Here is a 16,236-nt window from a genome sequence, read left to right as displayed (position 1 = left end):
AACCTACAAAATAAGCAGGAGAATTACGTTAGTCTGCATAGTCGTAGTGGTAAATCGACGTGCTCTATTTCATCTACTTCAAGCTGTCATGGGTTCAATTCTCAGTACCAGACGTGTGATGACGTGCGCTTCCGTCAAATCTTTCTCCAATAATAACACACTTCAGTTTCTTACAAGGATCACTTACTTTACAGAAGGTTATAAAGAATCCCTTGCATGAGATTTGTGTGGTGATGTAACAACAATTTGATTACATTCCTCCAACCCACTGATAAAGGATGATTAGCTCATAATTCGACTGCAGAGAGGAGGACTAACATCTCTCTCTCCCTCTACATCTCTCAGCGCTTTCCTTCTCACCGCAAACCCCAACAAATGACTCATTAAATGTTATTTTCTGTTCAAATGCACACATCCGTTATGCTAACCGTTTTTCCTTCACGCTCCTTCCTACACGGACTGATTACACCGAGACGTCATGTTGATAGCAACAAAAACACTCATTTTGTTACGCATGCATGGGAGATCTAGTAAGAAAAACAAAAACAACAAAACTGAAGCAATGATGATAAGGCACTGACGCGCTTTTGAATGGAGTTTAATTTTTGAGTCCCCATCTGGTAACCTTGTGAACAACATGACACCGGACCTTTAGATGACCTATAAGAGAGGGTTTAAAATGGCTTTCAAAGTAGTAGTTTGCTCTATGGTCAACGGTAAGTCACACAGCACAGCAGCTTTCCTAGTCACAGCGATTAAGAGCACAGCCACAAGAAGGGTAACAAATATACACCATTAAAATGACAAAACGCTACCTTTGCCAGGCCGAATGTTGCGAATGTCCAGCGGATGGAGTCGTAAAACAGACACACCACCACCATCCAAAAGCAACATTGTCTACGGGTTGGCACGATCCCACAAATCACCGGATATAAGACGAACCGGCCTGCTGTAGCAATCGTAAATTGTCCAAGCCAACCCCAGACGGCCCAGAAACCGATTTGCCTTTTATGGAAGATCGCAACAACCATGCTGCATTTTCCATCAGACAAACTGGGCGCCTTATGATGATTTTTTTTGCGTGTCAAGCCATGTTGGGAACTCCACAGATTGTAGAGTGAGAAACGGAGGATTTAAATGCAGGTGACATCGATTTGATTATGCTCCGTACGTTGTTGCTACTTTGTATCCGTGTGATCCGTACCGGTTTTGAGAGTAAGATGATGACCGTACGATATTCAAAGTTCCGTTTACTTTTTTCTACATTACAGTCGTTAAAACAAAGGTTGAAAGGGACGCTCAAATGAGAGGGACGGTGAGACACGGGTCAATTAGAAGACGCTTAACACTTCCTGCTGCTGCTACGTGAACGTTATGTTGGCGAGAAACGAGGGCATCGAACCAGCAAGGCTACAGTGGCGACTCTCTGACGTTTGTGTGACATTGGTATCAGAGACGTATTTGGAATTAATTTAGACAAAGTTTTTATAGGAAATGACAAGCCGACATGCAAGTCATCTATTTAAATATGGAATAGGAAGTTACATTGCAGTAGAAAGCGATTATATTTGTTCACTCCATTGTTAAGATAAGTCCTCTTCAATCTAAATGAACTTTCCAATAAGTGCTCCAGACAACCAATTCCGAAGATTCAAACCAAAAGCTTCTTATGAATGATTCATCCACCAGAATTCTGCCATAGCTGCAAAAGAATCTCAATCTTGTCCAGAAATAGCAGACATATGCTTGCAGTAACATTGCCATTGTATGAATATTCCATAAGATGACGTCTGAGCACACATAACGAAGAATGGTTATATCTCTCTTCAGGAGGTTTCTCCGCTTCCAGTAGGTGTTGTCTTTGGCTTCCGTGTTTATGGTGGTCAGGATATCTTTTCTCATGAAGAGTCAGAGGCTTTTATAAGGGGAAGTTATGATATCAAGAGACGACCACCATTCTGCACAAATATCGACCACTCAAACAATAAGCACAAAAGCTTTTAATCCTTTTAAAGCCAATTCCGAAATCATGTCTTGGATTTGAGATCCAATTGCCGGAGGCGCGTTCGCACTCGTGCGCTTACCGATTACTCCATTGTGTATCGATCCTTCCAACAGACAAAAAAGCTATCTAAACTGAGCAGCAAAGCGTAACACAGCACATACATTAGCAGCAATGGCGACATCACACGAGCAACCTCAAAAACAAACACAGTTCTGGCATACTGATTATTTCTTCCGTAGCACTAAAGCTTTAAACAATGCTAGCCCATTTATCTAACAACAACTGCAAACATTACCTAGCCTTGGCTACTATTATTATTATCATTATTATCGGCCCTGACCGGAAAGGGGCGATTCTCTGCGGCATTTAGAATGCAACCTAAAGAAAGGCGCAAAAATAGCCTCATTGTGGCAGCTTCTGTTGCTCATTTGCATGGGCAATGCAACGCGAACGAAACGCGTTCTAGTGCCACTGCAGACACCAAGTGTATCTTCTTTACCGTGCTGCAGTGCTTTACCGGCTGACGACAGCACACCATCATCGTCGCCATCATATCGCAAAAGCCTAACAAGAGTTATGGATCCATGGTTTAAGGGCACACTTACACAACCCACACAAGAACGCACATACAAAAACACACTTCTCTCTCTAAACATGTCATACTGTTGTGACTCTGTCCCAAGCAAACCGTTATTGTTGTCGGTCGTATTTATTGTCACGCGGAATGGAGGCGAAATAGAAAGGATAAACCATTTATCGTTATGCGACATGAGATTGTGTTGTCAGTGTTTCGCCCGCAGGCCCCCAACGGGGTAAGCGGGGAAAGCGCGCAAGCAACGGAAGAGAAAAGGCATGCAAAAGGGACACCACCGGGCGCACAGGGCAAATTGGATTTTCAACTCAATCAAACCGTGGGCGACGGTAGTAGACGGAAATGTAAGGTAAAAGGTGTCCTGTGTGTCTGTGACGACGATGCGGAGGGAAAACTACGTCGCATATTGGAAAACTTATGACAGATAAAACTGAGCATCAAGCTGAGAGAAAGTTTTATGAGCAATACTTTCAAGCGTCGTATAAAAGAAACGAAATTATGTGTTCTAATCTAACAGAACGACTTGCAAAGGCAAAAAACCTTCAAACAAATGTTGGAATGTGTCATTCACGAAGCCACAAGCGCCAAGAAACCATCACCCAGCCCTTTTTTTCTTTGAAATGCAACCCACGCAAAGTGGCACCCGTTAGTGGCAGGGTATCAGGTTAGTTTGCAGTGAAGGTCAGAAGAAAAGACCTTTCAAGTGGCGTCATCACACTTACCATCCCTAATAAGAAGGGAGCGCGCTACGGTAAGGTGAAATATGAAACCTCTCTCTCACTTGTCGCCCTTTACCCCAGGTGTAAAGGCAAACTATCGAGGACGGTGAGCTTCCCCGTCAATCTTCTTACCCTTCAAATCCCCTCAAAACCTTATCAATGCACCCGCGAGGGATCGTAAAAGAAGGAATGCACAACAAAACAAACACCAAAACTAGCGGTTTGGTCCGCCGGTGTAACGGTCGCGGTGGGGGAGTTGCTTTGCAGAATCATTGAACTCACCCACCCGAAGCCCGCTGCAAACCCCAATACAGCGCAATCAATAGGAACCCGATCGATCGATTGAAATTAACTCCCGCAGAACATCTTTTTTTCCCTCCGGGAGCCCGTCGGCCACAACACAACGAACGATGACGGACGCCTGCCAGCTGGTTGTGTGCTTGTAGCTGCTGTTGCTGCTGCCCGCTTCCGGGCGCCTAATCCGGAAACGTGCAAACCCCTCCCGCCCCTCTATTACCGGCGCTTGTAACGGTCGGTTCCGGACAGAGGAAAGATGAAACCGTTTGATTTTTAAGGTGTGTTTTTGTAGTGTTTGTGCCTTCGTTCCATTGCACACAGCTTCTGCCTGCGGCGTGGTTATCGATTGGTCAGAGGCACCACCCCGCCAAACAAACGCTTTAATCCGCTCCGATTCCATTAAGCGCGACTAAGGCCGGGCGCGCATCCGTGAATGGGTTTTTTTTTTTGTTGTATATTTGCTGTGGCCCCATTTCCCACCCTAATACGGTCGGGTGCCCTACTGCTACAAACGCGGGGACACTGCAAATCCGTAGCACTGCGATGAAGCTGTCATTTTGGAGCAGAGAGAAGCAAAACACGAAACCCGAGGGCCGGAAATACATACATGGAAAGAGATTTGTTTCGGGTGACAAAATTCCAAGGTAAAATAGAAATATTTTTAGCTCTGAATATAATGAAATTACATTTACTTCCTTTCTTTTTAAAGGTCATATACTAAGAATTGTTGTAACTGTACCACTAACAAGTTCTGAGTATTCAATGATCCGATATTATTTGGAAATAATAGATCCCTTTCCAGAGGAGTCCAATGGTCTAGTGGGGAACGTGCCGAGCTCCTATTATAATCGGCCGTGGTTCGATTTTCATCTGGAACATAGCAACCAAAGGTTGCTTAGAAAACTTTTCTAACGACCGAATCTACGTCATATAACCGTGAACAAGGAAAAGAAGATTCTCCAATAGCTACGTAATTTTACTTAATTATGCAACTTCTTCCAACCTCAGAACTTCGTTTAAAACACGATGTTATGCAATACACACACACACTTTCTTCTTGGAAAGGAATATTCCATTTCGTCGCTTTTTGTTTTGCGTACATGTCCCATTAATTCCACGCTTTAATTGCTTGCTATCAAAGTTTGGAGCTAACGACGGTGACACAGCAAGAACAGTAACTAACTAGCTCCGGCTGTGCTCCACTCCCCTTAGCTCAACGTCTGATGTCTTGGACAATTATCGACCCAGCAAGGGAGACACCCACCTATGTTGTAGCGTGAAGGGCAGGTTTTTTTTTGTAAAAGGTACCAAACGACATGAAATGGAAATGACATTCTCGAAAGTGAAGGAAAATGAGCAGCAGAAAGAAGACTCGCTCAACACATGAAGCCCATTTTCGCGTTGCTAGCGACAATCAAACATTTGTTAGGACATTTCGCTTGTTAGCCCACGAGAGGGAGATAGAGAGTGAAAGGTAAAATAAATCATTCTTATTTGTTTAAACTACTTTGTAAAATTGTTTTTTTTTTTTTAATTTTTGAATAATAATTATTTGGAGTAAATGCTCTCTTTCGCTCACACACTCTCTGCGTAGGCCTTGCACAGTTGCTCAAACGTCCTTCAAAGGGAACTTCGTCCTTGCTTGCGTCGCACGGCTTCCGACCCCTCCCAAACCGGCCTTATTTGAACAAGGATTTTACAGCTGGCCGACAGCGAGTATGGCCAGAGGGAGAATATCTTTCCAATTTGTGCGAGTTTGCTTTGCACAAGGGAGAGAGAGCGAAAACTCCCTTTTCGGCAAAGGAAAACTCACCCAACGCACACACAGCATACACACGCACACAGAGGCAGATCCTTCTTTTGTCTTCATTTTTGTTCCTATTTTCCTTCCTTTCCTTCGTCTTTGTATTGTAGCCATGGTAACGACAAAGGGAGCCACAGCCAAAGCGAACGGTTCCATCTGAAGACAGGACGACGACGACGACCATCACCACTACCACCACTACAGACTTACCTTGTACGACTGTGGCCCGGAACAGGAACGAACAGGAACCGTTTCGAAATCTGCAAGACCTTGAACTCTCACAGCTGCACCACCACGCACGCAACGTTATCCTTTTCGCTCTGTGTATCCTTCTGTGGTTGCCGCTCGTAGAAGCTTTTCTTCATGCAATCCTCTCCTTGCGCTTGTGCCTAGTTTTGCATCACACCGAATCGAACACACAGAAGAGCAACAAACAAGCAAAAACTAAACCTTCAGCCACCCCGCAAAGGCCAGCTGTGTGTACGCGCCACCGACACACGCACGCGATTTCCACACCTTTTTTCCAACGATTTCCAAGGCTCTTTTGCCACGGTACGAGGCGTCGGCCAATTTCCCAACTTGGAAGCACGTTTAGCTCGCTACGAGTAGAGCGCTGGTTCCCGCACACACGCACCCATACACTCCAAAATCATATCACACTATCAAAACAAATTTAGCTCCACACCAAACAACAAAAAAAGCACACACACTCACTCACTCAGCACCACACATGCCGCATTTCCACTGGGAAAGGTCGCTTGCCGACCACAACAGGGAGGGCAATTTCTAGCCGCTTCTAGTATCACCCGCAACGACTTGCTGTTTGATTTTGTTTGATAATTTTCACTAAAAGTATGGACCAGCGCGTGTGTGTGTGGTTGTGTGTGGAAGTAACGAAAAATGAGAAAACGAAACAACGACGCGCGGACGACGCGCACGCACCACCGTTCGCTTTGAAAGGCTACGAAGTTGTGTGTGAGTGTGTGTTGAAGGATGCAGCGAGTCGTCACGCGCGAGTGCCAAAAGTGCATCGGGCTCGGCACAATGGGCACGGCAAACGTGTGGGTGAGTAAATATGAAACCGAATTTGTGGTTTATTTCCTACAAGAAGAATTCATAATACTGATATGAGCAGACACAAATGCAGGAGTTATACGAATTTTAACGTTTGGTATTGTCAAAATAACTAACAAACTCTCATTTGATGTTCAATAATAATGAATGTTCCACCAAATAGTTTGGTTTCATTTTTACACACTTTGAAGACATTTGTCCATTCCAACTATCCATAGTATAAAGTGAGAACGAACAACGCAAAAGAAAGAGACAAAACCAGTCACACTTGCTGCTGGCTCTGTCATCAAATTAGCGTCAAAATAAAAACCGGTGGCGAATAGATTTCTTTTTTAAATGATGAAATTTGCAGAACGAAGTAAACACCAGAAGCTTCCACAATTCCTTTATGAGACAGGCTTGTGATTAGAACTTCATTATTGTGTCGTAATTCTCTGGTTTGATAGACGTCTTCCACATTCCGTTTTCATATTTACGCACATGTGAAATGTTTCGCAAACGTTTGCTTGAAAACATAAGACGTGATTACATTTTCTTTTACGAAAGAATTCATCGTTTTGGCCAAGATTTTCAGCACTCGATTTGTATTTAATCTACGATTAGGAAAAAAGTATTCTTTTAACAAAGAACCAGTTTTCGCGTCCTTTTTTATCATCTAAAATTAAAAAGTATCGTTTTACTCTAATATATTTCACAATTCACTTCAGCGCGTTGAAACTTTTCCATCTTCGAAACCTTCGTTCAGTTGCCCCCTCCTTTGCAGCACACTTTGACAGCTAGATGTGGCTGTCGGTGGCTGTCACGGACGCCTGTCGCATGCGTTGTGTGCGTGTGTGGGTAGGAAAACGAGGAGCTGTACCAACCTGCCCTGATTAAACATTGATTATTGCTATTATTATTCAATCGGGACTGGCTGGCTTGGCTTTGTTGATGTGATCCGTTTTCCATTTTTCTTAACTTAATTGTTGAAAGAAAGAGTAATACGTGCTTGATTTATGCTTCCGCTAAGGTAAGTGTGTAGCTAACGCTCTAGAGATAGTCCATTTGCCGCCCAGCTGACGCCTAGGCTCGGCTAGAAAAAACACATCCCTGCTCAGCCCAAGCGCGACAGGATGGTGTTAGATGTGCTGTTAGATGGTTTTTTCCCTGCCACCATTGATGGGCAAAGCACATTTGCTGCCCGCAAACCATCGGCTGGCCGGTGGGCACCATCGTGGCCCCGCGGGCAGCAGCGAAAAAGGGCCATTTTTCTAACTAAATCCACTTCCGTTTTCTCTTCCGACCGGGGTCTCTGCCACTTGGAACTTGTGCCAATTCCGCACACCCCTGCCCCAAAATTGGCTGCACCCTGGGGTTGACAGGTCGCACGGTACGGTTTGCTAGGTTTACCCACTGTTTCCGGTCAGCTGGATACGGAGGAGCATCATCCCCCCGGGCAACGATGTCGAAGCGTTCGGCAGAGGAGGCGGCCGGCGGCGGAGGTGGTGGCGGTGCCAGCGGTACAGGTGGTGGCGCTGCTGGCACGGGCAGCGGTGGCGGTGGCGGCGGTTTGCAACCACCGATCAAGAAGGTACACTTCGAGCCACACCTTATCGGACCGATCTCGACGCTGGAGGAGCTGGACATCAAGGTGCTGAAGTTCCAAAACAAAAAGCTGGCCCAGCGCATCGAGCAGCGGATACGATGCGAGTCGGAGCTGCGCACCCGGATCGAGCAGCTGGAGAAGCGCCAAACGCAGGACGACGCCGTGCTGAACGTGGTCAACCGGTACTGGAACCAGCTGAACGAAGACATACGCGTGCTGCTGCAGCGCTTCGACGCGGAAACGGCGGACGAATCGGAAAACAAAAGTAGGCTGAGATGACAGTGAACGGCGGGCGGGAGGGATTCTTTCTTTGCTGTTGCCAAATCAAAGGAGCCCACCACTAATCCCTCTCTTTTTGTTTGCTTCTTCTCCCTCTCTCTGTTTACCTCTGCACCCATCATCCCCTTTAGATGAAAACGAAGTGACAACCTCCTTCCTGATGCAGCTATCGACCTGGGACAAGGAAGAGCTGGACGACAAGCTGGCGAACCGGGTGCAGGTGTCGAAGCGGGCCGTGGCCAAAATCGTCCAAGTGTTCGACCGGCTAATGCAGCGCAACGAGAAGCTGATGCTGGCGCTGAAGGGCGAATCGGAGGACGGCAAATCGCCGGCCCTGGCGCCGCCCGATCTGGACGAGTCCCTGCGCCAAACGTACATCGACGTGATGGCGGAGAACCGCAACCTGCAGACGCAGAACACGCTGCTGCACGAAAAGTTCCACACGATATCGCTCAAGCTGAGCGAGTACCAGGACATGCTGAACGGCAAGGAGACGGAGGCGGCCGAGCTGCGCAACCAGATCGACGACCTGCAGTACGAGCTGGAGAAGGTGCGGTGTCGGAACGACAAGCTCGAGAACCATCTCGCCGAGGCGATCGAAAAGCTGAAAGCGTACCATCAGCTGCACGGCGGCGATCCGCTCAGCGGCGGCTGCAGCGGGACCGAATCCGGCCGGCACGCGTCGTCGGCGGGCGGCGGGTCGCGCGGCTCCGGCTCGATGACGAGCGTGGCCGCCCAGCACCTGGAGGATCTGCAGAAGGAGCTGGAGGAGTACAAGGAACTATCGAACAACCGGTTGCAGGAGCTGGACAAGCTGCACCTGCAGCACCGGGAGGCGCTGAAGGAGGTGGAGAAGCTGAAGATGGACATCCGGCAGCTGCCCGAGTCGGTGATCGTCGAGACGACCGAGTACAAGTGCTTGCAGTCGCAGTTCTCCGTGCTGTACAACGAGTCGATGCAGATCAAGACGCTGCTGGACGAGAGCCGGAATCAGCTGCAGTCGAGCAAAAACCAGCACCTGCGCCAGATCGAGATGATGGAGAGCGAGGAGCTGATCGCGCAGAAGCGCGTCCGCAGCGACATGATCCAGATGGAGGACGTGATGTCGCAGATCCGGAAGGAGTACGAGATGCTGCGGATCGAGTTCGAGCAGAACATGGCGGCGAACGAGCAGACGGCGCCGATCAATCACGAGATGCGGCATCTCATCCTCTCGCTGCAGAACCACAACGGCCAGCTGAAGGGCGAGGTGCAGCGGTATAAGAAAAAGTACAAAGACGTGTCCGCGGACAACACGAAGCTGCGGAAGGATCTGGAGGAGCAGACGGGCAAAGTGACGGCGCTGCAGGAGGCCCAGCAGCAGCACCAGCAGCAACAGCAGCAGCAGCAGCAGCAACAGCAACAGCAGCAGCACGCCGAATCGATCAAGATGGAAAACTGCCACTCGATGCGGGATGCGGGCGGTGGTGGTGGAGGTGGTGGCGGTGGCGGTATGTCCGTGAAAGAAGAGTCGGGCGGCATGCTGCACGACCGGGACGGCCAGTGTGGCGCGATCAAGGAGGAGGACCCGAACGGAGCGCTCAACTCGTGCGGCGGGCACGGCGGCACCAGCACCGGCTCGCTGACGAGGTCGGACTCGGGCGAGGAGGGCGAGATGGACGCGAACGGCATCAAGCGGGAGGAGATGATCGGCCCGGACGGGACGGTCGTGATGGTGGTGAAGCGGGAAGGATCGTCCGGCGGCGGCGTCGGCAGCATGGACGGGAAGGCGAACGGGCCGACGGACCACCATCGGGGCGTGAAGTGTGCCGAGTCGGACCTGGTGCGCGATCTGCGCAACCAGCTGAAGAAAGCTTTAAACGATCAGAAAGAGATGAAGCTACTGCTGGACATGTACAAGGGCGTGCCGAAGGAGCAGCGGGACAAGGTACAGCTGATGGCGTCCGAGAAGAAGAAGTGCGCCGAAATCGAGGACCTCAAGTGTCAGATGAAGAAGCTGCAGGAGAGCAAACGGGAGGACCGGAAGAAGCTGGCGGACGAGGAGGCGCTCCGGAAGATCAAGCAGCTGGAGGAGCAGAAGTACGAGCTGCAGAAGCAGGTCCAGAACCAGAAGCAGCCACCGGACAGTAGCTGGAGCAGCGGCTATCGACCATTTGTACGGAAACCAACACTTTTGACCCATTTATGATCCCTTTTTTTATATCCCGGCCAATTTTGGTTTAGTTCTACCCTTGCTAAACATTCTCACCAACCTAGCTTTCGGTAGGCAAGTATGCAGCATTCTAAACAGGTTTCACTTTCACTTCACAGGAAGAAGAGGCTCTCCTAAACGAGATGGAAGTGACGGGACAAGCGTTCGAGGACATGCAGGAGCAAAACTCAAGACTGATACAGCAGTTGCGCGAGAAGGACGATGCAAACTTTAAGCTCATGTCCGATCGAATCAAGGCCAATCAGATGCACAAGCTGCTCAGGGAGGAAAAGCAACTGCTGGAAGATCAGGTAAGCCGAACGGTGTCGATGGCCTACTGCGTTTTGTTTCAGCTGTCACACGGGATGCCCTTGCAGCAAGCTGTGTGCGAAATTGTGTTGGTCCCACTGTACTAATGTCATCCCTACTTCCCCCCCACAGGTAACGACGCGCGACAGTCAAATCGAGGCGATGCACGTCGTGTTACGAAAGCTCGAGGAGAAGGAACGCATCCTGCAGAACACGGTGACGACGATCGAGAAGGAGCTGGTCGCCCGCCAGCAGGCGATGGAGATGCACAAGCGCAAAGCGATCGAGTCGGCCCAGTCGGCGGCCGATCTGAAGCTGCACCTCGAAAAGTACCACGCCCAGATGAAGGAGGCCCAGCAGGTGGTGGCGGAAAAGACGAGCTCGCTCGAGGCGGAAGCGTACAAGACGAAGCGGCTGCAGGAGGAGCTCGCCCAGTTCCGGCGCAAGGCGGACCGGATGAAGAAGATCGAGATGTCCGGCACGACGATCGACGAGGTGATGCTGGAGGAGATCCGCGAGTACAAGGAAACGCTCACCTGCCCGTCCTGCAAGGTGAAACGGAAGGACGCGGTACTGTCCAAGTGTTTCCACGTGTTTTGCTACGACTGTCTGCGGACGCGGTACGAGACGCGCCAGCGAAAGTGCCCGAAATGTAACTGCGCGTTCGGGGCGAACGACTACCACCGGCTCTACCTGTCGACGTAAGGCGCTGCAAGGGCCCGACCGGCGTTCGGACGCCGTGTGTGTGTGTGTGTCTCTCCCCACGCCCCGCCTCTGTGTGTGTATCTGTGTGTATGTATATGTGTGGGGACGCGTTCAGGGTGGTGCGTTTTCCGGTGGTTGCGACAGCACACACACTCGCTACTACTACTGGTGCGGCTGGTTCTCTTCTCCTTCCTGTCTTTTCCCCCCAAAACACAATATCGGCTCACGGTTCATGGCCGTTTCTCCCTAGTCCTTATCTTTGCCCTGAAGTTAGACGGGAATCCTTTACTTGCCTGACTTGCGCGAAGTGTCCCGGACCGGTCACAGACATTAACTCCATCCGTTGTAATGTAAAGTAATGTTGTACAGTTTGAATCGGTTCCCGGGGACGCGAAAAGAGAAGTAACCTAAACCGACCGTTGTCACACTGTTATTATTGCGCTATTACGCGCATGTTTAGTAGCCTCAAGCATAGAATGTAGTCCGCTCCCGACAGGCCGGAACAATCGAATCTATTTCACAACGTATTTTGTTAGCAAAAAAAAAAACAAAAACACGAGAAACGGCAATCGAGGTCAACTTCCCAAACGCAAATGGCGCATCATCCGCGCACCGGCCGAGTAGGGGGAAAGATAGGGCAATTTTCGAAGCAATTTGCTAGTCTCTTTTTCATATGCCGCTCCTGTAGATGGATTGCATTGAAGGGGCCGTCCCTAATCCGGGAATGTTAGATAGATTTTCCTAAACTAGGTTTTATACGATTTCTTTTACGAAACTGTTTCACTCGTAAAGCCTCTCCCCAAAACACTACAGAGTAAACTAATAAGCCAATCTTTAAATGCTCCCCCCCGTTTTTAGTGTCTATCCCCCCATGTAGAAAGACGTGCCCCAAGTAAGGAACTGTTGTTTTATCTATCCATCCCTTTTTCCCTTCCGCCAACCGCAACCCGCCCTGTACAGTCCCTGTGCGCCGCGGATACACGCCTCGTTCACGGATTCGTGCGGCGCATCATTAACCTCATTCAGGCCACCAAGCTAGGCAAGGGCACAGTTTCTGCGGACAGAAGAGCGCGCGGGGAAAAACAAAACGATGGCTCTCTACCTCCACGAGTGGGTGTGCGTGCGTGTGCGTGTGTGTGTACGGCATTCCGGTATTTCCCGGAAGGAGGAAGAAGAGACTGTGAATGCATCGTGTTCCGGTGTTCGGAGTAAGCGAAAGCGCCCTAAAATCCCCTGTGAGCAGTGTGCACAACAAGCTCGAACCTGTGAGGGGGGAAAAGATGCAATAGTGCTCGAGCGATTGTTTTTTTTTTTTTTTTGAAAGTTGTAGGTGATAAGGCTTAGGAAGAGGAAGACGAAGCATCATCATATTAACAAAAACCCCTTCCTCCTTTAATCTAGTATGTAAATTTCCAAAATAGAAATTAGCAAGTAGTAGGTGTGCGCGTGTGTGTGAAGGCAGATTATATATAGTATATATTAATTCAGAGGACAAGTAAACAAGTAAAACAAAAACACGCAAAACTACCGAAATTCGAATCGAAGCTCATCTGTCTTCACGCAAAGGGAGAGAGAAAGAGAGAGAGAGGGAGGTGGTATATGGTATAGGACAATTTTAGAACGCCTCTAACACTCACCTCCTCCCGTGTCGTCGTGGTCGTCGGATTCGATCCGGATTCGATCGCGCACCCGGGAGAAGAAAGCTAAGGGTAGAAAAAGAATGCTCCACTTTTATAAAAACCGCATCTCCGTTGTTGTAGCCTGTGCAAACGGTAACCTCTTCTTCTTCAGCCGGTCCATTGAAGGTTAGTGAAGGTGGGCAACTGTTTGCTAACCAGCACTAGCAAACATATAGCTCCCATCCCCCTTCACTGGGCTTGATGCAAATGATTTCTGTTTTATTAGCGCGTTTTCTAACCGTTTTAATACTAATCAACCTGCTGCTTGCTCGGCTTGCCCCAAAGGCATGTGGCGGAGAGACACAATCCATTGTAACAATGGGAGAAAGAGAGAGAGAGAGAGTGGGGAGAGCGATATGAGACAGAGCACACCCGGGACGGACGGACGGGCTAGGTATGCGTTGCTAGGCGACACACACAAGGGTTTCTATGTTTCCCTGTTTTCGCCGGTAACACTCACACGATGCATTCACAGTAACCACCGCTGTCGGTGCATTTTAGGGGGGGTCGACACTCACTCAGCACACAGCAGTTCAACTGCTCTGGACCCCTGCCCTCGTCGGAAGAGCGAGAGAGAGAGAGAGAGAGAAAGAGAGAACCACAAAGGGACGAGAAGAGAGAACGTAAGAAAATGTAAAATCTAAATTAAAGCAAACAAAAAAGAAACCTAAATTAATGTGGACATACTGTAAAACACACTGACACACTTACACACTGCAGCAAAACAAAACATTTGCAGCCAACCAGCAGAGAAGAGCATAGAGTTAGACCGCGGGACTTGCTGTATCGTTGGCGCACGATTCGTTAGTTAGTAGCAGAGCAGAGCAGTGCCGCCTCCGCGAGAGGTTAATCCAACCGAGCAGAACCAACAAGTAAAACCGAAACTAATAGCAATTTCAAAATACAAAAAAAAAACAACAACAACAACAATTCCACCAACCAACCAACTCCTAACTTGTATTGCATGTTAAAGAAGAAGAAAAAAAGAAAAAGGATCGTAAGGACACGTAAGAGAGCAAAACAGTACACACTCACACAAGAAAACACACACGCGCTAGAAGGAAGAAGATAGTGATACTATAATCTAAAGCAAACAAGAAAAAGCGAGGAAAAACTCAAAGAAAGTAAGAAAAAATAAAGCAGCAAAAGAAGGTAACAAAACAACGCGACAAACACACTCACACACAAACAAAAACCAACAAAAATAATAAAAGCAAATCATTATTATCTAGCGTTAAACTTGTAGCGATTGTCCCCCCAAAAAAGGAAAGGAAAAAAAAGGAATCTTTGGGGTCGCAGCCACGTGGAGGGTTTTAATTTATTTCGGTTCTTGTTGGGTTAATTTAAAACGATTGAAATTTGAAACTTTCGCGCATGGTAATGCAGTCCACCTCGTCGATGCGTAGCGATTCCGTCTTGAGGTTGATTTCCTCCTCCTGCATCACCTGCGTGTTGAGCAGATAGCGCAGGGTGGCCTTCGACCGGACCAAACTACCGTCCAGCTTGGCGATCGTGCCGCGCAGTGCGGCCAGCTCCTTCTTCAACCCTTCGTACACATTGTCCCGGCAGAGCTCAATGCCGGGGCGCTGGGAACGGTTCGCTAGGCGCGTTTGGGCCAACGCTACGTAGCCCTCCTTCTCGGCAATCTCACGCTCCAGCCGGGTAACGGTGCGCGTCAGCTCGTTCACCTGGCGTACCGTTTCCTTGTGCACGTTCTCGAGCTTCGTTTTGGTGTAGCGCATTTCGGCCACACGCTCCCGGAACGCGGCGTTGGTGCGCTCGACCTGTGTGCGAATGTCCTCGGCCACCTGGCGCAGCAGCTGGTCGACGTAGGAGCGCAACGGTTGGGCGGAACTGATCTCCTTGGCCGTTGCCTCAATGTTCCTGTTCGTTACCATGATCCATTCCTCGTCCGTGGAGTTGCTGGCAAAGGGGAAAAGAGAACGTTTATTACGTCGTGAAGGAAGAAGTCAAAAATGCCTCCCCCCCCCCCCCCCCTTACTAAGGATCCAACGGCACCCGACCGGCGTAGATCTTCATCTCCATCTGGTTCGGGCGCAGCTCCAGATTCTTCGCATCGATCTTAATCGACCGGTCCTTGTCCGCCAGATCGCGGTCGATCAGATAGATGGTCGCCCGCAGCCGCCGGATCTGCTCCACCGTCTCCTCCAGCACCTTCTCCAGCAAAGCGATCCCACCCTCCGTCACGTCCAGCTCCTTCCGCAGCTCCCGATCGACCGCATCGTTCACCAGGTCCGAGCCCGTGCGCTTTTCCCGCAGCGCAATGCACTTCTGGCACAGGGGCACCGCAATTTCCCGCAGCGTGTTGATCGCATCGATCGTGCGCCGCTTGTACACCTTCAGCGCTTCCTCCTCGATGTGGGCGTCCTTCTTCTGCTGCTGCAGCTCGTCGCGCCGGAACTGGATGTCCTCGATGCGCTCGCGAAGCCGAAAGTCGACCTCACTTTTGCTCTCCTCCGTCGTGTGCTTCGTCTCGTCGATAATTCGATCACTTTCGCTGCAAGAAGAGATGAAAGAGGAGCGTGTTGTTAATGCAAATAAAAATTGTGTGATAAAAAGGCACTCTCACCTTATCACACGGTCCGCCAGTGCTTGCTGCTCGAGCGAGAACAGATTCTGCCGCCGATTGTTCGCATTCCAGTCGCGCGGCGTGTACTTCGGTTGCTCCGGTGGCAGCAGCACCAGATTTTGCTGGCGAAGATACTTTTCGGACATTTTGAAGGAGATTTGCTGCTGCAGCCAGGTGCACACTTTACACTGCTTGTTAAACGATTTGTTGCTCGAAAGGGAATAACCAGCCTACTGAGCGTTTTGGGCCACAAAACGGGGCCGGTTGCTAGGGTAGCGCTGTTTACTGGCCTACTAAGAGAACGAAACTGGAAACAACCAGAACATTTACCGTGCGGTGCGTGCGCATACAAACAAACACACTTTTTTTTCCAAATAATCGAAACAAATTGTTCCAAAACCACACAC

At 49.3% G+C, this 16,236-nt stretch overlaps 3 protein-coding genes across 3 annotated transcripts in view; 1 reads left to right on the top strand and 2 right to left on the bottom strand.

The window, feature by feature from the left end:
• The window catches only part of LOC120948878 (uncharacterized), a 43,937-nt gene extending 37,533 nt beyond the window's left edge, over positions 1-6,404 (bottom strand). Inside the window, exon 1 of the mRNA XM_040365712.2 lies at positions 5,628-6,404. The gene's annotated coding sequence lies outside the window, so the exon portion shown is untranslated. The remainder of the gene's footprint in view (positions 1-5,627) is intronic.
• An 898-nt stretch (positions 6,405-7,302) lies between these two features.
• Positions 7,303-14,471, top strand: LOC120952345 (E3 ubiquitin-protein ligase Bre1). The gene is made up of 5 exons (XM_040371626.2): positions 7,303-7,500; positions 7,853-8,341; positions 8,487-10,510; positions 10,666-10,857; positions 10,988-14,471. Exons 2-5 carry the CDS (start codon positions 7,933-7,935, stop codon positions 11,558-11,560), a joined length of 3,198 nt encoding a protein of 1,065 aa, XP_040227560.2. The 5' UTR covers positions 7,303-7,500; positions 7,853-7,932; the 3' UTR covers positions 11,561-14,471.
• On the bottom strand, positions 14,167-16,152 carry LOC120952348 (tektin-1). Its single transcript, XM_040371630.2, has 3 exons — positions 15,830-16,152; positions 15,242-15,757; positions 14,167-15,162 (listed from the first exon to the last, which is right to left on the bottom strand). The coding sequence occupies exons 1-3, from the start codon at positions 15,973-15,975 to the stop codon at positions 14,583-14,585; spliced, it is 1,242 nt and encodes a 413-aa protein (XP_040227564.2). The 5' UTR covers positions 15,976-16,152; the 3' UTR covers positions 14,167-14,582.
• Between the last annotated feature and the right edge of the window lie 84 nt (positions 16,153-16,236).

This window comes from Anopheles coluzzii, chromosome 2 (genome assembly GCF_943734685.1).
Source record: "Anopheles coluzzii chromosome 2, AcolN3, whole genome shotgun sequence".
Taxonomy (NCBI): domain Eukaryota; kingdom Metazoa; phylum Arthropoda; class Insecta; order Diptera; family Culicidae; genus Anopheles; species Anopheles coluzzii.
Note: the sequence above shows the minus strand (reverse complement) of the source record. Positions and strands in the feature narration are given on the sequence as shown.